At 43.5% G+C, this 25825-nt stretch overlaps 5 protein-coding genes and 1 pseudogene across 9 annotated transcripts; 2 read left to right on the top strand and 4 right to left on the bottom strand.

Moving 5' to 3' along the window:
• Positions 1-1909: 1909 nt before the first annotated feature.
• LOC133914037 (glutathione S-transferase T3-like) lies at positions 1910-2898 on the top strand. Its single transcript, XM_062357196.1, has 2 exons — positions 1910-2305; positions 2410-2898. Exons 1-2 carry the CDS (start codon positions 1910-1912, stop codon positions 2896-2898), a joined length of 885 nt encoding a protein of 294 aa, XP_062213180.1.
• Positions 2899-6408: 3510 nt separating this feature from the next.
• Positions 6409-9097, top strand: LOC133914038 (probable receptor-like protein kinase At5g61350). The gene has a single exon (XM_062357197.1). It carries the CDS (start codon positions 6539-6541, stop codon positions 9095-9097), a length of 2559 nt encoding a protein of 852 aa, XP_062213181.1. The 5' UTR covers positions 6409-6538.
• Positions 9098-10923: 1826 nt separating this feature from the next.
• Positions 10924-12871, bottom strand: LOC133915397 (origin of replication complex subunit 5-like; annotated as a pseudogene).
• Positions 12872-14982: 2111 nt separating this feature from the next.
• On the bottom strand, positions 14983-18611 carry LOC133915398 (probable WRKY transcription factor 58). The gene is made up of 5 exons (XM_062358539.1): positions 18489-18611; positions 17159-17577; positions 15915-16504; positions 15669-15812; positions 14983-15475 (listed from the first exon to the last, which is right to left on the bottom strand). The coding sequence occupies exons 1-5, from the start codon at positions 18505-18507 to the stop codon at positions 15220-15222; spliced, it is 1428 nt and encodes a 475-aa protein (XP_062214523.1). The 5' UTR covers positions 18508-18611; the 3' UTR covers positions 14983-15219.
• A 27-nt stretch (positions 18612-18638) lies between these two features.
• Positions 18639-22160, bottom strand: LOC133915399 (uncharacterized). Of its 5 annotated transcripts, none has more exons than XM_062358541.1 (8): positions 21862-22160; positions 21664-21758; positions 21338-21458; positions 21124-21242; positions 20845-21037; positions 20599-20745; positions 19979-20263; positions 18639-18792 (listed from the first exon to the last, which is right to left on the bottom strand). In XM_062358541.1, exons 1-8 carry the CDS (start codon positions 22093-22095, stop codon positions 18733-18735), a joined length of 1254 nt encoding a protein of 417 aa, XP_062214525.1. In that variant the 5' UTR covers positions 22096-22160; the 3' UTR covers positions 18639-18732. The 5 variants fall into 5 exon arrangements, with proteins under 5 accessions (XP_062214525.1, XP_062214524.1, XP_062214528.1 ...); XM_062358540.1 differs by having other exon boundaries at positions 18639-18795; XM_062358544.1 differs by having other exon boundaries at positions 19934-20263; positions 21862-22159.
• An 856-nt stretch (positions 22161-23016) lies between these two features.
• LOC133915401 (eukaryotic translation initiation factor 5A-like) lies at positions 23017-25075 on the bottom strand. Its single transcript, XM_062358547.1, has 6 exons — positions 24920-25075; positions 24659-24806; positions 23758-23880; positions 23623-23679; positions 23461-23535; positions 23017-23368 (listed from the first exon to the last, which is right to left on the bottom strand). Exons 2-6 carry the CDS (start codon positions 24782-24784, stop codon positions 23264-23266), a joined length of 486 nt encoding a protein of 161 aa, XP_062214531.1. The 5' UTR covers positions 24785-24806; positions 24920-25075; the 3' UTR covers positions 23017-23263.
• Between the last annotated feature and the right edge of the window lie 750 nt (positions 25076-25825).

A 25825-nucleotide genomic window follows, 5' to 3' on the forward strand; every position in this document is an offset into this window, starting at 1 on the left:
CACAGTAGCAGGTATGTGGTCATCGCCAAGCCTCTGGTAAGTCCTGGGTTCACATATCGATTTGTTTGTGGGGTGGCCGGCCAGATCTCTGCTTGGTCATCGCCGGAGGGAAGATGAGAGAGAGGGGGGGTAGGGGGAGGAGCTATTCTTCTGTCTCCTTCGCCCTTAGTGAATCGGGGTGCTTCTTCTTCTTCATCATCATCTTTCCTCGCTCCACTGCTCCTCCTTTTTGGGGTTCTGTTGATTTCGTATGTTGCTATTCCCGTTGTATGTGCATAGCTGGGCGAATTTATTTGAGGAATGGATAGCTGTGATGCGTGGTTTAGCAGGAGATGGCATCGTTCTGCAATAGTCGAAGCAATTAATCCCCTCCTGTGAAGTAGACATTGAAGGGTGAAAGTGGAGAGGATTGTTTGCAGTTCGGTTATTGGCGTGGATCAATTGCTTCGATACCCTCCTGTGAATTAGACACGGTTTGGGTGAAAATGGAGAGGATTGTTTGACCATTGGAGGTTCAAAGATTCATGTTGCTTGGAATCTTTGCTGTGTATCTTCTTTGCCAATTTTCCTACTCACATTGCCTTGCCTTCAGCAAGAAGCATGAATCTTGCTTAAAATGATTATCTAGTTTGAAGCTTTTGTATGCTTGTGTATAGTTGTCTCCTCTTGTGTGGAGCAAATATTATTTTGTTGAGATTTGTATCGTGATCTCAGGCCCTACTACGTACTTTTGTACCCTGGCTACTGCTCAAATATGAAAACCTAGTATGCAAATTGATGTGCCTAGTGTCATGGAAATCAGCAATCCAGAAGAACACAATGTTATTCATAGCTTCTAATTAATTTCAGACTATTCAAAGTTTATAGAGAATGCATGAAGCTCCTACCTGTTAGGTGTTGTTCAGAAATTAAGCAAATTCGCTCTCTTGCATTGCCTTCACTGTTTGAATTTGTAGCTTATGCATTCTGAAGTCTGAACTGACTATTAGGTAATCAGAAATGTATTTCTCATGTTCAAAAATATTTGCTCATGTCTGAAGTTGATATTTGCTTCACTGTCTGTAGTTGTTGCCATATTGGTACTCTATTACCCCTGATTTTGAAAACTATGATGGTGCATATACTTGTAAGCGCCTAGTTTTAGTATATACGTTCATTGGCATAGTTTGAGGTCGCTGAAGCGTTTTTTCTGTGCTTGTAGATGGACGCCGCAGTGCTTGGCGCTCTTGTGTCAATGATGTAGGACCATGTGCAGGAGGCGGCTGTGGCGTTGAAGAAGGTAGCCAACGACAACTTGAGTACGGACAACACCCCTACTGCCGTGGAACTCAACAGAGCGCTTCTGGAGATCGACACCATTCTGATGGAGTTGGAGCAGCTCGCGTTCCAAGTTGAAGATGCTCTGAGCGGCGGTAGCGTGCCCAACCATGTTGGTGACGCCGACAATAGAAGCATGGCAGTGGATGAGGAAGCATCGGGATCAAAGGACATTGACGACAACAACGTCCTTCCCACTGATTGGAGCTCAGATACCTTATTGTGTGCTGATTCGGATGATGGTATATCCATTGAATCGGATCGTTCATGGAGGCTGTAGTCGGGTAGGGTTATTACTTAGTTGTTCGGGATTTATCGATTCGAGGTAGTCGGTTCCTATATGTTTATGGTTAACCTCTAGTTATTGGTCGTGACCTCTGGTACTTCCGTTATGACGTTTGGCGTAATGTGATTTAAATTATCAAGTGTCTCCTATTTATGTTATGAAAAAGTGTGAACTGTCTATATTTTTTCAAGAATGTTGGATATGATATTTGGTGCAAGCCTTTCTGATTCACAGGAAGAAAAGCATGTTCATGCTAATCAATACTTGTTGTATTTTAGTGCTTATTTGCTAGTGTGCAGGGACTCTATGGAGTACGCCGACTTCCTTCATGGTGACGACGATGGCATTATCGGCACACAACCTCCTTTGGAAGAGGTGCAGTCCCAAGAGTCACCGGGAGAGATAGCGGCTGGCGGTGGCGGTGGCTGTGGACAAAGTTACACCATGAAGGGTGACCTACTACTTGTGTCCTCATGGCTGAATATGAGCATGGACCCCGTGGTGGGGAACAACCAGAGTTTAGGGGCTTTCTGGCAGAGGATCGAGACATACTTCCACGACAACAAAGACTTCCCTTCTACCCGCAATAAGAAGTCGTTGCAGGGGAGATGGACGTTCATCAATGGTATGGTACAGAAGTTTTGCACCCACTATGCTAGGGCCCTGCATTCTAGGAGAAGTGGGATGATCGAGGGCGAGTCGGTATGGTGCAGAATTGATTTATACATGTTGCTGTTTTTTCGAAGTGATTTATAAGTCTTGCTATTTTATGATATTGTCATGATGAAAATGGTTACTGGTGGCAGATCGTGGAGGCATGCAAGATGTTCCAGGCCGTGGAGCACAAAGAGTTCACGTTGCTGCCTTGTTGGAGGGAGTTGCGGCATCATCCCAAGTGGCAATCGGAGTCCTCGCGCAAGAAGCAGAAGACCTCCATCGCTGGCAGCCCCGCCTCGACGCAGCACGTCGAGTCTTCTCCGGAGCAAAAGCTGGGGATGCCCCTGCTTTCGTTGCCATTCCATGTCCTAAACGGCTACCTGACCGCACTCGCTCGAAGGAGATTGATGGCGGTTCTTCCTCGTCAAAGTCAGCTTTCTGCCCCCATGAAGGAGATATTTGACCGCCAGTTCTCGTTGAAAGAAAGGATTGAGAAGGATAGGGTAGAGAGGTTTGCTGAGATGATGAATGTGGAGCGTCAGAGGCTCAGGTTTGAGGAGGAGCGTATGCAAATGGAAAAGGTAAATCAGAAGATGCTCATAGTGAACATGGATCATTCCCAAATGGATGAGGACTAGAAGGCATACTAAAAAGCCTCAGGCAGAGCATTATTGCAGCTAGGCGCACCACGTCTGGGCCATCCGTCTAATTTGTGATCTAGATTGTGAATTTGGTTGAGCGAAACCTGTATGGACCTTCATTTGCTGGACAACTACAATTGTATTATGTTATGTTGAACGTTGCTTTGCCAATTTAGGTTGTTGAGCCCTCATTCTCCTCACGGGGACAAATTTTCAGCAAAGGTGTAGCTTGGCTTGAGCGTTTTTTTTTTCATTTGCTAACATGTTTACATGATAAAAATCGAGCTTACTACAATATTCTACTCCAATACGCACTAACATAGGACATACTACACATAATACATACTTGCATAGGATATAGTGCTAAACATATTAACATAGAACTAGAAGAGACTGATACTACTCTCCTCCGTGGATCTGCCAAAGGTGTTCACCAAGGTCATCACGGAGGTGTTGATGACCCTGCCTGCTTCTTATAGCACCATACTGTTGGCTGAATGCTAGCAATGGGGGAGGGGGGTTAGGTCGTGCGATGGCTGTACATCCTCACCAGCACCCTCGTACACGTGTTCGACTTCCTCATCTAATCTCTCATCTTCGATTATCATGTTGTGCATGATAATGCAGGCGGTCATGATGTTGTTAAGGGTTTTCTGATCCCATAACCTCGTAGCCCCTCGGACTATGGGCAATCGGGACTGCAGTACTCCGAAGGCACGCTCCACATCCTTCCGTGCTGCCGCCTGCTGAAGCACGAAGTGTTGCCACTTCCTCCCAATTGGAGATTGTATGGGCTTCACGAACGTGGCCCATTCGGATAGATGTTGTCTGCAAGGTAGTACCCCATGGTGTAATGGTGCCCATTAATGGAGTATTGTACTTTTGGGGCTTCGCCTGCGGCAAGGTCGTCAAGGAGATGTGACCAGTGCAGAGCGTTAATGTCATTCAGAGAACCCAGCATGCCAAAAAAGGCATGCCAAATCCACAGGTCCTACGACGCCACCGCCGATAAAAGAACCCGACCACACCGTCGGACAGTTCTTCCACCACCAATGCATACAATCAATGCTTCCCAGCATCCCAGGAAACCCTCTTCGCTTGTGGATAGCAGCAAACGAGTAGTGTCCTCATCGTTCGGAAAACGGAGGTACTCATCGCCGAACACCTCAATGATGGCACGAACAAAACGCCTCATGCTCTCAATGATGGTGCTCTTCCCTAGCCGGAGGCACTCATCTAGAGAATTGGCAAGAGCATCGTATGCTAGCATACGGAACGCCGAAGTCACTTTTTGCAACACGGACAGCCCTAGCTCGCTTGCAGCGTTCCTCCTCTGTTGGAACCACGGGTCATGCTCTTCAACCACCTGCACGATCTTGAGGAAAAGGTTACGTTTCATCCTGAACCTGCACCAACAACGATCATTAGGCATCTCACACATACATCAGTATATAACACTTACACAAGGGAGTTTCTGTTTACAATATTACCGGTGATGAAAAATGTAGTCGGGGGTATACGGAGGATCAGCGAAGTAGTCGTTGTACAACCTAATATGGCCCTCCAGCCGATAACAGTGGATACGCTGGCGACCAATCACTGAACCGCCCCAAGGTCACTGCTAGGATGCCTCCGACTCCACTTGCTAGGCGCTCAGAGTCTCTAAGAACATATCATCTTCCTCATCGGAAGAGTCGTTGGAGGAGAAACACAGCTCTCACAAGCATTGCTTCCAGGTAAAACGAGAATCCATTTGGCTACCTTGCATATATGTGAGTACCCCAGTCTCATATGTATATAGTGAGATGCTGAGCCTTGTGATGGAAGCCACAACACTTCCTTCCCCTGGAAGCCACTAGTCGTGAGGCTTCCGCTGCAAGACAAGTGACCTTCCTCTACAAGCAAAATTGCAGTGGCAGCATCGTCCATTTCGTACGTTGGAAGTAATCATTTGTGACTACGTAGTTGCAGTTGTCGAGAAAAAATTGTACGCTCAAAAAATTCATGCCAACAAAATTGGTACCTTTGAATTAAACGATTGACCAAATTTGTAGTACAACAGTCCCTTCGGAAAAAAAAATCCAAATAAATAAAATTAATAAACGTCTCACCAAATTTTACCATGCCATTCAATAGCCGTTGCAACAGGAACATATAAAAAACGATGCTGCTATAGCGGTTGGAGAAAAAACCATTTAATATAGGAGAGAGAAGATAGTGGATAAGATATATAGTTTTTGCTGGAGATAGATGAAATAATAGATGATATAATAGTGATAAGGGATACTATAATAATATTTTAGATTATAAAATTTTAGAGTAGCTGCTGAAGATGGTCTAATCAGGAATGGCTTTTATGAAAAAACTAAACAACAAAGAGAAATACCATGGCACTGGCACAACTACTAGTGGGCCTCCCTTTGTGGTCCAGCAGCTGTAGAAGGCCCTTATCAGGAAAACAAGGGACCTAGATTGAGTCTGCCATGGCTCTACAAAGCAATGGCAGAGACTCGTAAGGTGGACGGTCAAACTACAGACGTGCACCCTTTAAGACTTTGACTAAACAATGATCACACTTCCATTCCATTATTTAAAACATGATCACAAATTATGCTGGTACGTAAGACTTTGACTAAACAATCAAATGGTTCGCGTTCCTTGCCCACGAAGAAATACAATACACGGCTTATAGCAGCTAGAGTTATTGGTATCCCACTATCAGCTTGTCAAACAGAGGTATGGAGAGCCACTTACATGATCTACAACTGCAGCTGTCTGATACGAAATCGGACATTATTTGGACCAAGGTCACAAGGTGCCCTCACGTCTCTTATTCAGCACCTACAAAGGACTAGAACAGAATGCCAAATACTCCTGAACAATCAGATACCCAATAACTTAATATGTCTGCATGATATGGAACAAAGTGAATGACGATATCATACGAGGCATTGCACGGCAAGTGTTAGTTTGATTCCTGGACTGACAGACTACAAAAGCTTCTGAGATTAAACCAAATCCAAAGGGATAAAGATACGCAAGCAAAATTGATAATTAGATGTGAGTGCCGATTTGAGTTGCAATTATTTAAGATATTAGCTGGGTAACAACCAAGATCAATTGATAATTAGATTAATTAGTTCTTCCGTTACTATCCTACAACAAATCCTTGCGAAAAAAAGATCTAAAATATTCAAAATCTTAACCTACTTGAATAAACCAGCATGATACAGCTATACTTAAGAAAAATAAAGAGTACAATAACAAGACAGCTCTCTGCTTGAATGATTCCAGACTGACTATTGTACTTCGCAGCGATTAGCCTGCAGATTCCCTTTCAAAGAACATTAAGGCATCCACATCATTTCAGTGTAGGAGCTCTGAAAAGAACATTAAAGATGATAACAAGTAATTCATTCAACATGATATTTAGGACCTCTTTTTTTTTAGAAAAACAGTTTAGGTTGCAACCTGATCTCTGGACGTGCATCCAACCAATACCTTATCCCTCTTAGTAATCAATCCATTCCCTCCAAAAACCAACCAAAGACCTCATGCATCCCTGCATCCTTTCCCTCTCCTCGTCAAAGCCTGAGAGCACTTCTCCCATGAGAGCCCACCAATAAGTTTTTGCTACATGCTGGTGCTTCTGATGCCAACATCGACAAAGATGACCAGAAGCAATAGAAGCATGGTTGAGTGGAAGAGAGTACTAGTGTTCATCATCCTTGCCATCACTCGTATAGCCACCACCAATGCAACTGCATCACAGAAGGATCGGTTCGTACCTCAAGATAACTACTTCATCAGCTGTGGGGCACCTGGTGCTGTGCAGCTTGATGATGGCAGGAAATTCCGCTCTGATCCAGAGTCGACATCTTTTCTGTCCACCCCAATGGACATCAAGATCACTGCTAACAGCTCTCTGACTGCTGCTTCACCATTATCCCTACTCTACCTTTCTGCAAGAGTTTTCTCTGACGTCTCAACTTATAGCTTTTTCATCTCCCAGCCTGGTCGCCATTGGATCCGCCTCTACTTCTTACCTATCCCTGACAACCAATACAACCTCACCACAGCTACATTCTCTGTGTTCACTGACAACATGGTCCTTCTCCATGACTTCTCCTTCATAGCCAGTCCCCCTAAACCTGTCCTTAGGGAGTATATTGTCGCAACACAGGGAGACACCTTGAAGATCATTTTCACCCCAAAGAAGGATTCAATAGCATTCATCAATGCTATTGAGGTTGTCTCAGCACCACCCGGCCTAATTCCAAATACCACCAACGGAATGGCTCCCCAAGAACAATTTGACATCTCCAACAATGCGTTGCAGGTAGTCTACCGGCTGAACATGGGGGGTGCACTCGTGACATCCTTCAATGACACACTAGGCAGGACCTGGCTACCAGATGCACCCTTTTTGAAGCTTGAGGCAGCAGCAAAGGCGGCTTGGGTTCCTCCTAGAACCATTAAGTACCCTGATGACAAGACTGTCACACCACTCATTGCTCCAGCAAACATCTACTCAACAGCACAGCAGACAGCCTCCACAAATACCTCGCAAGCAAGATTCAACATAACTTGGATAATGGAGGCAGAGCCAGGATTCAAGTACCTTGTCCGCCTACATTTCTGCGATATTATAAGCAAGGCACTCAATAGCCTCTACTTCAATGTCTACATTAATGGCATGATGGGTGTCTCCAATCTTGACCTCTCGAGCTTGACAATGGGGCTTGCGGTAGCCTACTACAAGGACTTCACCGTCGACTCATCGAACATCATCAACTCCACCCTTGTGGTGCAGGTTGGCCCAAGTACAACCGACTCTGGCAACACTGATGCCATCCTTAATGGACTTGAAGTCATAAAGATAAGCAACCAAGCAAACAGTTTAGATGGCCAATTTTCACCAAAAACAAGCTCACAACTTGGTAAGAGGACACTAACAGCCATAGGTCTTGCTTTGGCAGTGATTGCAGCTGCATTGGCCATAGTGATGTGCTGCAGGCGAAACCGCAGACCAGAATGGCAGAAGGCAAACAGCTTCCATTCTTGGTTCCTTCCACTCAACTCCAGCCAATCCAGCTTCATGAGCAGCTGCAGTAGGCTCTCCAGAAATCGTTTTGGCTCCACAAGGACCAAGAGTGGTTTTTCGAGCCTGTTTGCATCCAGTGCTTACGGGTTGGGCCGCTACTTCACCTTCATTGAAATTCAGAAAGCTACAAAAAACTTTGAAGAAAAGGCTGTTATTGGTGTTGGTGGCTTCGGAAAAGTTTATCTTGGTCTCCTTGAGGATGGGACGAAGCTGGCTATCAAGCGAGGCAATCCATCTTCTGACCAAGGTATGAACGAATTCCTGACTGAAATTCAAATGTTGTCAAAGCTTCGTCACCGCCATCTGGTCCCACTCATTGGTTGCTGTGATGAGAATAACGAGATGATCCTGGTTTATGAGTTCATGTCAAATGGTCCATTAAGGGATCATCTCTATGGTGGTACAAACCTGAAGCCTCTTTCTTGGAAGCAGCGCTTAGAAATTAGCATTGGGGCGGCCAAAGGCCTGCATTATCTTCATACAGGTGCAGCTCAGGGCATAATTCACCGTGATGTCAAGACTACCAACATTCTCCTGGATGAAAATTTTGTGGCCAAGGTTGCTGATTTTGGCCTATCAAAAGCTGCTCCATCCCTTGAGCAAACACATGTCAGCACTGCTGTCAAAGGAAGCTTTGGCTATCTTGATCCAGAGTACTTCAGACGTCAACAGCTAACGGAGAAGTCTGATGTATACTCTTTCGGGGTGGTACTCTTTGAAGTGCTGTGTGCAAGGCCAGCCATCAATCCAGCACTTCCAAGAGACCAGGTGAACCTCGCAGAGTGGGCCCTTACATGGTACCGCAAGGGAGAGCTTAACAAAATTATTGATCCTAACATTGCAGGACAAATCAGGTCTGATTCGCTTGAGATGTTTGCTGAGGCTGCTGAGAAATGCCTTGCTGACTATGGAGTTGACCGCCCATCAATGGGAGACGTCTTATGGAAACTTGAATTTGCCTTGCAACTTCAAGAAAAGGGTGATGTTGTTGATGGAACCAGCAATGGGACCCCAATGAAGAGCTTAAATGTGTCAGGCTTTGATGACAAGGAGACACCTAGCAGTGCAATCACGTCAGTTCAAGGAAGATGAAGATATCATGGTATCATCAAAATCTGCAATGGTATTAAGGCGTGATCGTATTTTGTTGTTCAGTGCCATGGAGAAATATCTACTAGCTTCATAGAAGGAACTTTGCCTTGATATGGTACAGTCAGAAAAAATGGTACAGGCTCCTGACAGAAAGACATACATTGCTTTTGTTTCAACTTGATTATCTAGTTATTGTGTTGTATGATTAAGGGTGTATTTTATGAATTTGAGAATATTGTCAAACTGTTTGTAAACAAAACTGTGACATAAGATTCTGTTATGATTATTTCACTTTTGGAAGTAAAGTAATTCCCTCATCCACGTAACTTAATACTAGTTCCAAATCTTCTCAGTGTAGAAAATGATGACAAGACAATGTAGGACAATTGCGAAACGTGCACTATGTGATTGCATTTATGCTATACTGCTATACAGACATGCATATGCAAGTGCAACTAACCAGAAATAGAACAAGTTACATCGTTATATCCTGTAGTACCACTACAAAATGTTGGACCTAAAATGTTCATCCTAATGCAATCAACTGTGACGTCAGCCATCGCAATCTCTTAGGTAGTAAGCGCCATTTAGAATCATGGTGATATGTCGCGTCATGCTGTTCAGTCAGGTAGTCAAAACTCGTCACGAGGCAAGATATATTTTCCATATTTAGTAATATGTTGCTACAGTATTAGCATTTAATGAATTGCTTACAGTTGGTTTTCACAACAACGCTGTGAAAAATATATGTATATATGACCTACATTTGAAATAGATTGTGCAATAATATTTCACAAGAGTGAACAACTTACAAGGAAAAGATTGTGCCTCATGATTGTCTACTATTCAACTTGAACAGAACGATGATATGAACAGTAAATCAAGGAGCCCGGTCATCTGCACTGTTCAACTCCAAACCAGATAGTCGCAAAATGAAATAGACAGGAGACTCGGAGAGTTAGCTCACACTAGTATAAACCATCAGCCTGCAAATGGCACAATGAGCTGGCAAAAAAGAGGTAGCTTGGCATCACTGATGTACACCTTGAATTGATGTCTCACTTAATTATTCACAAAAACAATCATCCAGTTAGGGATGCAACCAAGCAGCTCAGTTGACTAATTAAGACGTGTAAGTGTGTAACAATTAGAACTTCCAAATATTTGTACAATGAATTGATTTACTATTAAAAGCATAATCTTTTAGTTTCAAATAAAGCAAAGACAAAGGCATAATAGTCCAAAAGACTAAAATGTACTTAAAATGACAGGGACGATACCTCAACAACCCAACGCAATCTTAGCAGTTCTGTAAGAATAGCACTGGAAGTTCAAATGGTGAGATCGGGCAGAGGATGGTTATCCACAGAATTAATACTGACTTGAATGATCAATACAATGACATTGTACAAAGTGGAACTGATCTTTCACATCTGAATTATGGTGTTACACAAAAACAGTTATCATGCTGATGTCATTACATTCAGATTGAGACGAAAAGAACATCTAGCAATCTAATCAAACATTGTAACCTTCAGTTGCTGATGGTTTTTCTTTTCTTTTCTCAGGCACAAGTAGCCTACTTCTGAGGCACTCAAATGAAGCTCAGAAATGTTCAGTTGACAGTAAATTCAGGATTGAGTACCATACTCAATTCTGAACAAGCAACATAATTGAAGAAAGTCAAGAAACTAAAGAACATAAAGCATCTAGCGCTTGCCTTGTCCCTTGATGCTCTACAATAAAGGCAACTAGATAGGTCTCAGGCAGCTGAAATCTAAAGTCAACAATACCAGTCATTACAACCTAGACTGAGAATTTAAATGCTATCTTCTTTAGATATACTTTGAGAGGGGAAAACTGACACTCCTGGCGACCTGCAAATAATATAGGAATGAATTCATAAAATGAATGTCATAGGTCATAGTACAAGAGTACCTAACCAGACAGTGTAAATGTACCGTAAATTTTACAGCTGAATGTTACGAGGTGTTCACCTTGAGAGCTAAATCTTCATCAACATTGGACCGATATCTAGCTGAGCCTTCTAGTGGGCAGCTCCGGCTTTTAGAGAGGAAATTAGAATTGCACAGTGTTGACAATTGCAAAAGAACATCTGACATCAAGCCAGCCATTCCACTTCCATTCATCGCAGTTTCAGGACATTCAACATCACTGAGAGCATCTTCTGACACTGAGGTAATGCACTGAAATATAGCCAAAAGCCTCTCAAGAGGTAATGTACCAGGGCCTTTCATAAGCATCTCTTCAACCATGGTGTCCTTCATAGCCACTGAAGCTTGAGAGCTCCACATCAAAGAACAGTAATGTAAGCATCTAATAAGATAAATAGACTTTGGGTAAGTCGAGTGATGATATCAGGGTGGCATACTTTCTCTTGCGTTTACGGGTATCTGACCCTCCAGTTGAATCAAACAAAGCTGCATCAAGAGTGGCCGGGTTCCTTGAAGCCAGGAAGGCAGACAATAGTAGGTATTTAGCAGAAACAGACATGTGGAACTCCAATTCAGTCAACAAACTATCTCTAATGTCGTACTGCCTTTTAGCACTGGCCTTCACACCAGAACTGTTGTCCTTGTATTCTTCCGCTGAAGCCCTCATGGGAACACTGAATGTCTCATTCAAAGCAACAGCCAAATGTGGCTGTATATGTTCAAACAACTTCCTCTTAGTGCCCTCATTCGGAACTGCCTTCAAATCCCCCAGTGGCTCATAGTATTTTCTGAAAAGTGGCTCCAGTGCGGCTGCCAGTTCATCTACCCTCCTTGTTACCCGGAATAATGGCTTCAGCGACACACTGCCAAGCATCGAGAGAATGAATAAAATTAGCACGATTCAGTATCTAACCGAGCTGTTGAGGCATCAACATACCATGCCAAATCCCCATCCAATTCGACCAAGGATCAAATTAACATAAATCCAGGACAACTACCATGTCCCTTACCTCAGGAACGATGAGTACAGCGTCGGATTGGGATGGCCTCGCATTATAATGTTGCGGACCTCGTCCACTGTGTAATCCGAGAAGTAGATGTGATTCGGCTCAACAGAGCCAGTCATGGAGTAGTACGCATCAGGCGTTGCACTGCTTACGTAGACGAACACGACCTGTGGCAACCGGAGGAGATCGTGGAGGCGGAGGAGGAGGGCGAGAAGCTGGCCGCCCTTGTCCCAGCTCCTAACAACCTCCAAGTTATCGAATATTAGATACACGGCCTCGCCCTGGGCGGAGATGCCAACAACGGCGTCGCGGAGGGCGGCGATAAAGTCCGAGGGCTTGTCGGGGACGCGCTGGCGAGAGGAAGCGGAGGACGACGGCGACGAAGGGCTGAGCTGGGACAGCAGGGAGGCGAAGAGTGCGCGAGGGGATGGGAGGGAGCGGAGAGCGGCGTAGGCGACGCGCGGGCGGGGGCGGACGTGGCGGAGCGCGAGGAGGAGCGCGCGCGTCTTGCCTGTGGCGGCGCCCCCGTGGAGGAGCAACGGGAGCGCTGGCGCGGGCGCAAGGAGACGGAGGAGGTCCGTCGCCTGCACGCGGCGCCCGGGCAACGCCTCCAGGAGCGCGTCGATGGACCACTTCTCCTCCACTTCCTCCCCCTCCTCCTTTGCGGGGGCGGCGCCGAGTAGCTGGCGTCTCTGCGAGGGTTTGGGTCTGGATTTGGCAGGGGATGACGGGGAGACGACATCGCGGAGCCGGCGGAGGAGCGGGTGGTGCGGCGTGGGGTGACGGGCTGCGACATCGCGGAGGAGGAGGAGGCGGGGCGGCGGAGGAGGAGGAGGCGGGGCGGCGGCGGCGAGGAAGGCGTCGGAACCCTAGGCGGTGAGATGAGAGGCGGGGAGTGGGTGGGAGGGGAACGGCGAACGGCGACCTGGAATTGGGGAATTTTTTTGGGACCGCGCGCGGCGAGCGCGGGAAGCTGCTAGGCGCGGAACTTTTTTATTGTTATACTTTTTTAAAACAAAAATTGCAAATATATATGCTAAAAATTATTAATATTGACTCATAGGATTAAGTGAGTATTTAATGTGTAGTTCTAGATTACTATTTATTTTTTCTTAACGTAATAAGGTGAGAGTGAATCTTTATTTTTTTATTTTTGGTCGACCTAATAATCTAAAAGATAGAAATTTTATATCCATATTGTCACTCACTAGAAGGGTAGCATGTTTGAAAATAAAAAATATTATACTTTAATGTTCTTAAAATTTAAAATATTATCTTAATAGTCATAAAAAATTATATGATGTAGTTTCTCTAAAAATTTCAGCCTAAACAATTACATGTGTAATAAGAAAAAATACAGTTTTTAAAAGAAAATTGTCTTTTTTTTCTCATTGGACAATTCATATTTTTATCTAAATCTTTTGGAGAGCTAGATGATAGGTTTATCTCTGTCATTAAAAGAAATTAGAATTTTTATAGCTATTTTGATAATGTCTTTTATGTATTGGAACGTAATTATTTTTTTATTTTTAAACTTGTCTCCTGTCTAGATTTGTAAACATTCAAAATGAAAATATATTTACAATTTTTTGATTAAAACAAATCGTGAGGCGCATCGTGGGTGGGCCGTCGTCGCGTGGCCTTTGTAAGGTCGGTTTGATTACAACAAAAATAGGTGGAGCACTCACTAGGCTAACGGTTTTGGTTCAATTATGAGTGCGGCTGGGGCGGACGGTGGTGAGTCGGTGCACGCAAGAAAGCAAAGAGTTTTTTATTTTTACATTTTCTAACTTAAAAAATTAAATAAATATAATTTGGATGAAAAAATTTAAAAATAGATGGTTGAGAGGGCGGTAAGTACTTGCAGCCACTGAGAGGGGAAGTTAGGCTACTGTTCCATAGTGAACATATTTAGCCGCTAAATTTTCTCTTCTTGTCTCTTCTGTTTAAAACAGTGATATTCTGTTATTTCAAAAATCCTAAATTTTTTATACATGTTTCATAATCTATGTGCAACCCATTTTAATTGGATTCATAGAAAGCATGTGTATAATTTAAACTAAAATTCTCTTAAAAAATGGTACTTTATAACTTCTCGAAATTGTTAGGGCATCAGATAAATTCCTAAAAATCTAAAAAAAATTTACTAATATTCTTCTTATATGATGGACTCATTTCTAAAATTATTTTCAGCCCTAGGTTTTTATATGTTTGAATTCAAATAGAGTTAAAAGAACAATATCACATGAAATTATAAAAATACATATAAATGGAGTATTAGAAAGGAACTCATTTTTTCACCATATAACATAGGGTTGAAAATAATTTTAAAAAACACTCCATCATATAAGAAGAATATTAGTAAATATTTTCAGATTTTTGGAAAATTTTCCAGATTTTTTGGGAATTTATTTTATATGCTGAGGAGCTGCCTGAGCATGTGCTGTGCTGCATGAGGCCGAACAAGATCGACTTTACCGACAACGGGCAAATACCGACGCTGATAACGGCACCTGATGAGTAAATTTGTCATGTCACTGCCAGGCACTAACTTTCAGGAAAAGAAAAAGAAAGTGTCGTAGATTTTATCGAGATGTTGTTGTATAGATCGGCAGATAGTTGTAGGAACTAACTCAAGTTTGTGCAGATTGTTGTATAGATACAGATTCGTGTAAATACTTGTTCATTGCCCCAAAAAAAGGGAGAGAAAAAAGGGAGCACTCTGCAGTCAAGATATATATAAAAACTCCTTAACCTCCATTTTTGAGCTTTTTTACCATCTTTAGAGAGGCACCAAGAGGTGTCACTGATTATAACTTGAGAGGTATCTCAGTTACCAAACTAAGTTATAATTTTGGTACCTCTTGGTATATTTCCAAGGACGGAAGAAAAGCTCCCATTTTTCAGCTGTCCAAGTGATATCTTCACATTAAACATGTAAGGAAAACAACAAATGAATATACATATCATGCAGCACAGATCAATATCAATAGCCAAAAAAAAAAAAATGAAATGTCAGCTCCTTTGAAACAGCTGAAATCTACTAAAATATGATCAACAATTAGCCGGCAGAAACACCTGCCCAAAAGAATAAATGCTCCAGCCTCTGTTATTCACACGCACAAAACCACACTCCACAAAAAAGCATCCATCATCTCGCCTAGCTCTCCTCTTTCAGCTGCCGAGCACCACCGATTTGCTGAAACGCCCCACTTCCCCCGGTCGAGTTCATGACCGAAGGCGTCGGGTGATCGGCGGAAGAGCCGCCTGCCGCGGCGGCGGCTGGCGCTCCCCGGCCCGGTGGGTCGTGGTTGTGCCGGCCGGTGTATGTCGTCAGGACGCACCTGGGATCGGTCAACGCCCTCTCGATCTGCTTGCGCACGTTGCATTTGTCCGCGGTGCACTTGTAGTAGCTCCTGCAGGCGATAGGCTACTGAGCGCCATCACAATTCCAACTAAAAATGAACTTGTAACTGAGCACCAGCCAGGTAAGGACTCAAAACTGGGAATGGTCCGTGCAGGGCATGGCATGCATTCAGATCGTGTCCTGTCAGGTTCATCGATCCAGTGTTCGAGTCAAGTGCAGGTGGTAAAAAACTCAAATATTACCTAGGACGGGGGTTGCCCTTGACTACTTTCTGCCCGTACTTGCGCCACCTGTAGCCGTCGTCCAGGAGATCGACCTCGCTCGGGGTTTGTAGGATGATCTTGGGTTTCTTCACCACCCTTTGTCCGGCCTCGCCGTCGGCGCCCCTGACCAGACAGTCAGTCGGCAGCTTATCACGTTTCACATTTTGGCGCCGTGCACCAGGTAACAGTGGGACCATGCATGCATGCATGCATAGCATAACTCACATGTCACGACCCCCGTCGCCATCGTCCTCATGAAGCGTGTCGTCGTCGCTCGGCTCGTGCACGTCCACCTCGGCGCCGGCGATCCCGACATCGTCGCCACCGCACGCCGCGCCGGCGCTGCCGCGTTCCTGGGGGCGCGGGTGGTTGTGGCGGCCCTTGTAGGTGATCTCCGTGATAAACCCGTCGAAGGAGCGCTCCACGACCTTCTTGACGGGGCAGCCGTCCCTCGTGCACTTGTAGTAGCTCCGCGGCGACTCGGCGTCCTTGAGCTGCTTCTGCCCGTACTTGCGCCAGCTGTACCCGTCCTTCGCCGGCTGCTCGATCGCCGCCGCCGGTGCCGGCGCATGCGACTGCGAGCTGCCGCCGCCGAAGAACGCGGCGGCGCGCGGATGCATGTCCTGGTCGTGTAGAGACCTGGGGAGGAGGACGGCGAAGTTGGGCGGCGGCAGGGAGGGAGCCGGCGTCGCTCGCGTAGACCATTGCGGCGGCGGGCCTGCCTGAAGGTACGGTGGGTAATCCATTCTGCCGCCGAGCGGCAGTGCGGCGAACGAGGTGGGATGATGGTAGGACGGCGGCGGCGCGTAGTTAGCCTGCATGCATGGTGTGGAAAGTGCAGTCTGGTTGTCAACTTGTGATGACCCAAAATCTAAAATTAGCGATCTTTCAAAGGAAAAAAAATCTAGAATTAACACGGAATAGCACTTGTACATACGATAGCTGCAGTATATAGCAAAGATGCAGCATATGCTATGTGATTAGTCCCTAAGTTTGTACTTAGTACCTGAAATCGAGCTTTTAATTTGTTTGTATTAAAAATCTTGTGCCACAACGTGCAAAGCTGATAGTTCCTGGCCAAGTATTTTGTCAACTGCAGCCTGCTGTATCGCCGGTTGATCCTTTAGAGAACTCCAACGAACGATGGGAAATCAATCCCTACTAGCCAGAATGGAACACTAAAGCATTGTGCTCTCTAGAATCAAGAACGGTGAAACATACGCATAGGGTATATAAGAGTGTAGGAATCAACAACATATTTACAAAATACATGGTATAGTTCTTTGACCAAGTGTAGCGCGACATAAAGCGGACTCAAATTCAAGAGAAACTTCCAAAAATTAACCTCCAAAGGCAAGAATTAACTTCCAAAGAAAGCTTGTAACGACAGTACAACACTGAACCTCTCCATCTGATTGACTTGCAATGAGAATGCCAAAATGAGAAGAGGAGGAGGAGGTCGACTTTACCAAGAATTGAGGTGTCACGTTATTGGGAGGCGCCGCGGTCACCTCCTCGACGGCCCACTGCGTCGGCGGTGGCTGGGGGTTGACACCGGCGCTAAGAAGCGCCATATAGGATCCCTGATCAAAGTCACCGCCAAACGCCGGCCCGGGGACGCTGCTGCTGCCTCCGCCGTCGAATACCCTCTCCTGGGCAGACGTGAACGGCCGCTGGCGCATGGCGTCGCCGCGCCGCCGATCGTCCATTGTCGTGACCTTTCTTGCTTCTCTGGACAAGCGGAGGAAGACAGCGTGACAACGACAGGGACAGCCGCCGACCGAGAGAGAGCTACGTCTACGCAACGCAATGCAGCGCAGTGCGCTCTGCTGTTGAAGGATTGTCCGTCTGAACTCCGAAGCCTGTAACCCGTCTCGCCTTCGGTTGCCTACCAACGAGACACAATTCAAAAGTCAGCTGCATCGTTGCACACATTACCAGCTAGCAACGTTGACCAAGGCTCCCCATTGGTTCCATCTTCCAAGCTGTAAAGACTCTTAGGACTTGTTTAAATATAGGGATTCCGATCCAAATCTCAGAGAATTCATTTAAATTTGAACTGAACTAGCGCATCAACCTGTGCGATTGCACAGGCTAGAAATTTAACATACAACTGAATTTTAGATATTTGTGTTAATAATAATTGTATGCTAAGATACATCAGCTATTTATATTTAAATATTAGAATATAAAATATAAATGTAATTTTTATTCATAATATTGAAATCATATTTATTATTTGTGAATAGATCTAATTTATAATTTTCATTTTATGTGTTATGCAAATTGATTTTTATTTGTTTCTTGATTTTTTTGAAATTATTATTATTTTTAATATTGTCACCGTATCTCATATTATTTTTTTAAGATACATTATAAATTCTTTGATATTACTTTTATGTGATAATCCGTAATATGTTTGCGTTTTGTTGTTTTAATTTTGTAATATCTGATTACACGTATATTTAATTGGTATATTTTAATTGATTTGGAAAAGTGTGTTTATTGCTAACGTAACTAAGTTGGAGTTTGCTAACGTAACCTTGTTAGACAAAGGATATCTAAAAAAAAAAGAAGGAAAGATCAGGAAGGAAGTAGTCTTAGAGTTGGACTCTGATTTGTTTTTTAATCTTTTGTTTCTTCTGGTTGTTGATCTATGGTTACAGTTAGTCAATCAATCAATTCGACGGTCGGATATTTTACTTTTTTATGAGAATTTATAGAATTTTTCTAGGATTAATGTGGAGGCACAAAAGGAGCCTCCAATTAGTAAATATAAGATAAGATTCTAAAAAATACCGGAAGCAGTCCCCCTCATCCAAACACCGCCGTAACTTGGGTAGCAGAAGAAGATTTCCCCTTCTTTGTTTTGCACGCGCTATACAACGTCATTATCGCTTTCAACTTCAGCCTATGAAACGCTTCGGCATTATATACAATATCATCCTGGTCACAATTGTTTTTTTATAATGTTACAGGCTTTATTCAAACTGTTAGCAAAGTATATTTACAACCATTAAGGCAATATATGTAATATATACATTTATGTGACATTCTGCAGCTTTCTCCAGCTCATTGTCAATAAGCTCTTTTCCCGCGGCTGCTGCTGCAATTGGAGGCCAAATTAGACTTACACTTGAATTAATTTGTTAGAACCTAAACTCTAGTTCTTAATCAACTTCTGGCCATCTGCCCCAGTTGGCCAGAATTCAAAAGAAAAACAGGATGATTGTGATATAGAGCAAAATGTTTCTGGATGTACAAATACTGATGTTTTTCTCTACAACAACAACAACAAAGTCTTTCTCCCAAGCAAGTTGAGGTAGACTGAGATGAAATCTATAAGATCCAACTAAAAAGATGATGAAAAAAACAATAAAAATAAATGAACTAATAATAGTAAAATATAGTAAAAGTAATAGCAGTACAAAGAGACTAATGCATAAGTTATGATTCTGGCATATGGATTACTACCTTACACTCGCTTCTATCCATGGAAAAACAAATTGATGTTTTTTCTCCACAGAAGTAAATTGCTTTCTATGTAAGTTTCTTTCATTCATAGGCTCATAGCTCATAAACCTTAGAATATGTTGTGATGGTAACTTCAAACACACGGATACAATGACTTCTGTGCAATATTATAAAAGTCTGGTTACCATGGAAGTTCCACCTTTTTACTAGGTCCATCTCTCACGTAGTGTTATAGCATCTAGTTTTTAGACATGTTCTCAGAGGGCCGACAGAGCTCCCTGATTTTAGCCAATACTTCTGACTCCCAATATCTTGGAACGAAAATTTAAATGACATGCCGTGACCATAATTTTCATTATCAGTTTAGCACTTTAGCCATAATTTGCATTATCAGTTTAGATACAGATCACGATCCAGTCATCATCAATACATTATTGTAGCATTTGGGCACTTGAAAGGGGACAGGCAAACTGCGCAAAACTCCAAATTTTAAAGCTTACTATCTACGCCCACACATAACATGTATAAAAGGGGTCAAGTGGAATGAGATGAATACAACAAAATAGTAGAATTCGAGCAAAAAGAAGAATAAGCCACTTGCTTCATTTCTGTGTTTGCAACAAAATAGTAGAATCAAGCAAAAAGATGAATGAGCCACTTGCTTCATTTCTGTGTTTTGCATAGGCAAAGATTCCTGTCAATATATACTCAATTATCATGTACTGAGCAACATACAGCAAAACTGATAAGTGAGATTACTGGAAACTTACAAAATCGTCGGAATACATTTTGGAAGTGGAAGTTGTGACTCATACTTTGGTCTCGAAAAAGTAGGTTGACGAAACAGCCAGACCAGCTGAGTCGTAAGTCCGCACAAGCCGCTGCCTCTTTCCTGGCGATTCCATCCAACAAAACTCCAAATGAAAAGAATCTAACTGGGCAACACATTTGCTGATGTCTGATGGATATCCCATGTACATCCCACCAGGTAGCAATGTTATTTCATATCCTCCATCAAACTCAAGCAAGTTGTTATTTGCTGATCCTGTCCAGTTGACCGTTGTTGTAGTGCTAGTTCCGGATTTCATTGATATAGTATCCTATGAACAGAAGTAACAATATATTTACATTTAGTTGAAGAAAATGTAGAAATACTGAAAATGATCATTTTTTCTCTCTATAAGTGACTTTTGATACTGAAAAAAGATGGCATGCGGTATAAGCTTTGTCCGATTAAACTTTTTTGTAGTCCTTGTAAATAAGAAATTTTACTAAGATAAAGAAAGAGCACAAGCGTGTTGATGCATGCAAGGATATAGGGACAGTTGATTAGGTCCATTTTGCCAAAAATATTAGTTGGAACTTTACGATTCAAACAATGGGAGTATGTCCAAAGTGGAAAATATGTGTATCAAACCAAAACTATAGAGCAAACCTGAATCAGCTGGCCATTGCTGTCCATTTCAAGGACAACTGCTGTATCTGCCTCAGTGAGGGTTGCTCCATACACCCCGCTCCTCTTAGTCACAGAATGCCCCTCCCATCTTCCAAGTAGTGCATTTATCCTATCACTGCTGGCACTCTAGTGACAAAGGAATAAAACATTGGCTGATTTAGGATGACCCTGTCATAAGATCGTTTGTCACAAAGATTTCAGCAATGATTATTTAAAAGAACTCACCTCAGAATCAACTGAAGAGTAGATAAGTGGCTGTGGTACTATAGATCCCTGCTTTTCATGGAAAACAAGAAGTGTGTCGAGCACTCCCTTTGGATCCATTATGTGGAAAGCCCTCACTCGACCATTGCCTTCAAGGGAGTGAAGACAATTCTCACATACAATAGATGGCTTACGAGAAGGTATCTTCAAGTTTCTGGTGAAGGCAAAATAGATATGTTACACCATGATAAGAGCTTCAAAATGCACTAAGCTCCTAAGATTGTAGCTAATATTACTTACTTGGGTGAATCTTCACCAGTATCATCTTCCCCAAGCACACCAACCCGAAGGACGGTCTCCAGCATTCCAGCGGTCTGGTACCTCAGAGCAAATGCCTTCTCTTCTGGAAAGAATCCTATCTGTACACTAAACAATATCACTCATTAACTAAGCCCAGATGTACAGAATTTTACAAGGATAAGAAAATATGAGAAGCCTACAAATTTCAGTGCACCTGCTGATATTTGTCCACAGTGAACATGTTTGTCTCTTTGATTTTGTACTCCACCCACTCTGGTTCAGAATCCTCCTCATCTACAATTGATATATTAGAGGAAGCTTGCTTAATATACAGCCTGCAAATCACAAATATGTAAAAAAAATCATCATTTAGGGCCCCAGGGCAGATGAAAACAGCCAAAGCATTGTAATAATGTAATTCATGATTGGTCAAAACGCCCATATAAACAAGAAATACACATAGAGAAGCTTAAAACTTCATTAAATTTAAATGAACACGATTTAACATGAATCGTAAATAGCAAAGGGAGAGAGCATTACGATTGCAGGAGGCTTATGAGGTTGTCCTCCCCATACGTGCTCACGGACAGGCGCGTGTTGATCCCCTGCAGCACCCTCCCATGCGCGTCGAATTGCTGAACAAAACACAAGCGCAAATGCACACGCGCACGACACTTAGCCAAATCACAAATCGGGAACTGCAGGAAGGATTGAAGATCAAGAGGCGGCGCAGCATACGTAGAAGCAGCCATTCCACTTGCCGACGTTGAGGTCGAAGAACCGGCGCAGGTTGTCGATGCTCATCGCCTCATCCTGGTCAATCTCCGGCGGCCCCGCTACCGTCGCGCGGGCGGTGCGCATCCGGCCGCGCCGGAACGGGACGAGGCGGGGGGAGGGGAGAAGGCGGCCGCGGATTTGAGGCTGCGGGACGGCGGGGGCGGCAACCCGGAGGCCCACGAGGGGTTCCGCCATGGCGAATGGAGTTTGAGTGGGAAGCGCGAGGGTTCAGTTGCTAAGCCTTATCGGTTCCCGTTGTTTTATTTTGTATCACCTTGAAAATACGCCTCTTTAGCGAGGAAACGTATTACGTCTGCTCAATCGGCATTACGTAAGTGCGAGAGGCGGACAACAAACATTGAAGTGCCCGGTGTTGTAAAGTAAATATAAATATTTAATATGGTAATATTAAATATAAATTTAAGTATGAGGATGTGTATATACAGGTAAGCGTCATCAAATCAATATAATAGGAGTAATGCTGTAGTTTAATTTTAAATGAGATCTGAAAAAAAGATTATCTTGTTATTTTCCTCTTATTTTTTATTTTTATTAGTAAAATATGTCTTATATCCGTAGTTGATAACGAGACGAAAAAAATTGTAAGATGAGAGTTGATAGAAAAACGGATAAATTATTTAAATTTTATAAGTTTTTATTAGATTACAAGATAGGCGGAAGATGTGACAAAAAATCAACTCATAATTTATACAGTAGATATCTGAATTTTAAAGATGTAGAAGACGCAGACTCCTTCATCCGACCTTAAACTTTTACGCATTTGTTGTCTACGCTCATTTCCCTCTTTGTTTCTTCACCGTCACGAAGCGTAGTAACAAACAAGTCTCAGTGAATTGGAAGTTATAATGACTCAACACAAGCAAGAAAATACCAACCACCAAAGAAATCTTACAAGTGGGTATCCAATGTCGTCTACAAAAGCTAACATTTCAACCATGATTAAGGCAAGAGCGATGAACAGCCGCAACATTCATGAGCATGAGCAGGCCGACCGTACTGTGCAATCAGTAGCTCACGTAGTCAACAACGATCAATACAGCACCAGGTCACAGTTTGCGCAGCTACTACCACAAAAACTGTAATCAACAGAACAAATGAACAATGCAGGCTTGCATACAACGCACTTATCATCTGATTCAAATGACTGCGAACATGATGTACCAAAGCTACTAGGTTCAAAAGAACATTACAGATAGCAAAGGTACTTCCGAATCATTCGGTGTAAACAGCAATCCAGAAGCCTCATGCTAAGCCCGACCAAGCACTTATATATCATTAACACCACACCACCTCCAACCTAATAAACGACCGGATAAATAACCAGCGCAGTGGCAATGCAGCTCTAGTTCCTGGGGCCAATGTCCTTCAGAGCGCAGATCTGCTCCTCACCCATAGCAGACATCACAGTCACAATCAGATCCTTCCCCTCATTGAATCCATCCTTGATCTGCGCTTAGCAAAGAGCGGGAATTAGAAATCTGAAAAGTAGTTTGCCACAAGCTACAGCTGACCACCAAATGTAATTCAGACTTCTCTAACCTGGGTAAGCAGTGCGTCATCAGAAGGGAGCCTCAGATCATCCTTAGTGCCTCCACTTTCAGTCAGCAGGCTGACCTGCATAATGTGTAGAACACATACAAAGAGTTAAGCCATTATTATGAGCAGATTTCAGGAAACGAGAAGAGTAAAAAAGAAGCATACAAATCCATCTTCAGAAATGTCAATCAGCTGGTAGTCAGTACGGTTGACATGGGGGACCTACACAGTACAGGAAAAAGATGTTCAATTTGCATGGTAAGAACCGAAGTAACAATACTGAACATGGTTTACACTTACGTCACAGTTGTGAGAGGATGGCACTATATCCTCAAGCTTCTTTCCATTGAAAATGTCAATGGCCACAAAGTGGCATTTTGCATGTCCATGCTTCCCTGTCTTGGAAGTGGAGACCTCAACAACCTAACATGAATATGGAAGGAGATGAAACCAGTCAGCACAAACCACCCATCAAAGAGAAGATAGAGCAAGAACTAATAGATAAAAATGCACAATTATGGATTCCTAATTACCACATCAATGATACCGATAAAATGTATGGAGCATGAGATGAAAGCAAAATATAGTATGACCATAGAAAGCTACACCTTGTAACAACTTGAGGCCATCAATACTATACTACAGACAAAATATATCATTCAGACAGAGCTAAGAGAATGACACAGGGACATAAATCCTACATACGTACCCCATGAACTTTACAGTTCACACATCGATAGCAACTGCTAATCATGATATGATACTACTAAAAACATTAACCAATAATACAATTCTCGTACATAACAGAACCATAAGAAAAACAGCTGAGATCCCACAAGATGAACATACAGAAGTACAACCCATCTAAACATCTGAGCACAGGTGGTAAAAAAAATACATTTTACAGTTATAAGGTACCTGAAACGAACAGACCTAACACTAACCACTTAGTTCCAACACATCTAACTGAACATAATTAGTACCACACAACAGATAGCAACTACAATTGCACATCCTAAGACTAAGCAGGACACCTTATCAAAAAAAAAAAAAATTACGCAGGACACAAAAGCATCAAGCACTGACCTTTTGCACTCCAGGCCTTAGCAAAACGAGCAGGACAGGATATCTCTTGCACAGGGCACATCCAAGCTACTAAATCTAACGAAACAGAGGGAGAGAGGGAAACAGGGATCCGGACCTTGCAGGGGCGGTTCTTGATGACGATGTGGCCGTTCTTGCGGATGGTTCCGGCCTGCTGTGGGTAGGTCTTGGAAGCGCCGGCGTCGGCCTTCGACTCGAAGTGGTGCTCCTCCGAGTCCGACATCTCCCAAGCCCGACCGAAAACCCTACCAACACCAGCACACGCGCACAGATCAGAACCCCTTGGATTCCGAGCTCGTCGGATCAGACCGAGGGGATTAGAGAACGTGAGAGAAGGGTAGACAGGGCAGCCGCTCACCGAGGAAGGCGCCTCGCGAGCGAGGAATTGGGAGGGGAGGTGGGGAGCGACGCAGCGATCCGGTTGACTAGGGTTCCGCACGGCGGGGCGGCACGGGCGCAGCACGCGACTCTTTTATGCGGCGCCGCTGGTGGTCCGGTGGCGGCCGCGCGGGCTGTGGGCTTTGTACCGGGCCCAGTAAGGCCCGTCCAGACCACCCTTTCGTCGTGGCGTGAGGTCCGGTTTGTTTTTTAATTGTGATTATAGATTCTAGTTCTAAAAATAAAAAAATAATCTCAATATAAAAATTAATTCTCACCATCTGCGAACCAAATTATATTATAAAATCCTACAATTTAAAATCTTATGAGAAGAAGTTTTTACGAATTATACAAACTATATTAAAATTTTACAATCTAAAACAAAATAGGCATCCATCATAGCCGTCGGATCTACAGGTTAATCGGTGGCATCTGGCGGCACGTTTCGGGACTTGACGCTTCTGGGAGTATGGCGTGCCGGCTTTTCGCGGCACGGAGAAGCCGCCCAAATCTTCCTAGATTGCGTGTCGAGATGCACAGTCTTCTAGAAGATAAGGGAAGCGTGCGAATTATCTGATGCCTGTGCTAGAGCTGACTGAATACTGTACATGCTTCGCGTATTGTCACTAGTCATAGCATCTCTATCAGCCAGAAAAGTACATACCACAGTATCTTCTGCGTATTATCACACGTCTAAAATGAAACTTAGATACCACAGGATCATAATTTTGTGAGACGGCTCTTTAGACGGCTCATATCAACCCTAAACACTTGCACAGTTGCACATCCACGGAGCAGGCTTGAGCGAAACCGAGCCATCAGTTTTTTTTTGAAACGAAACCGAGCCACCTGTTAACACCAAACATCTCCCAGACTCTCAAACTTC

Source organism: Phragmites australis, chromosome 4 (genome assembly GCF_958298935.1).
Source record: "Phragmites australis chromosome 4, lpPhrAust1.1, whole genome shotgun sequence".
NCBI classification, from domain to species: Eukaryota; Viridiplantae; Streptophyta; class Magnoliopsida; order Poales; family Poaceae; genus Phragmites; species Phragmites australis.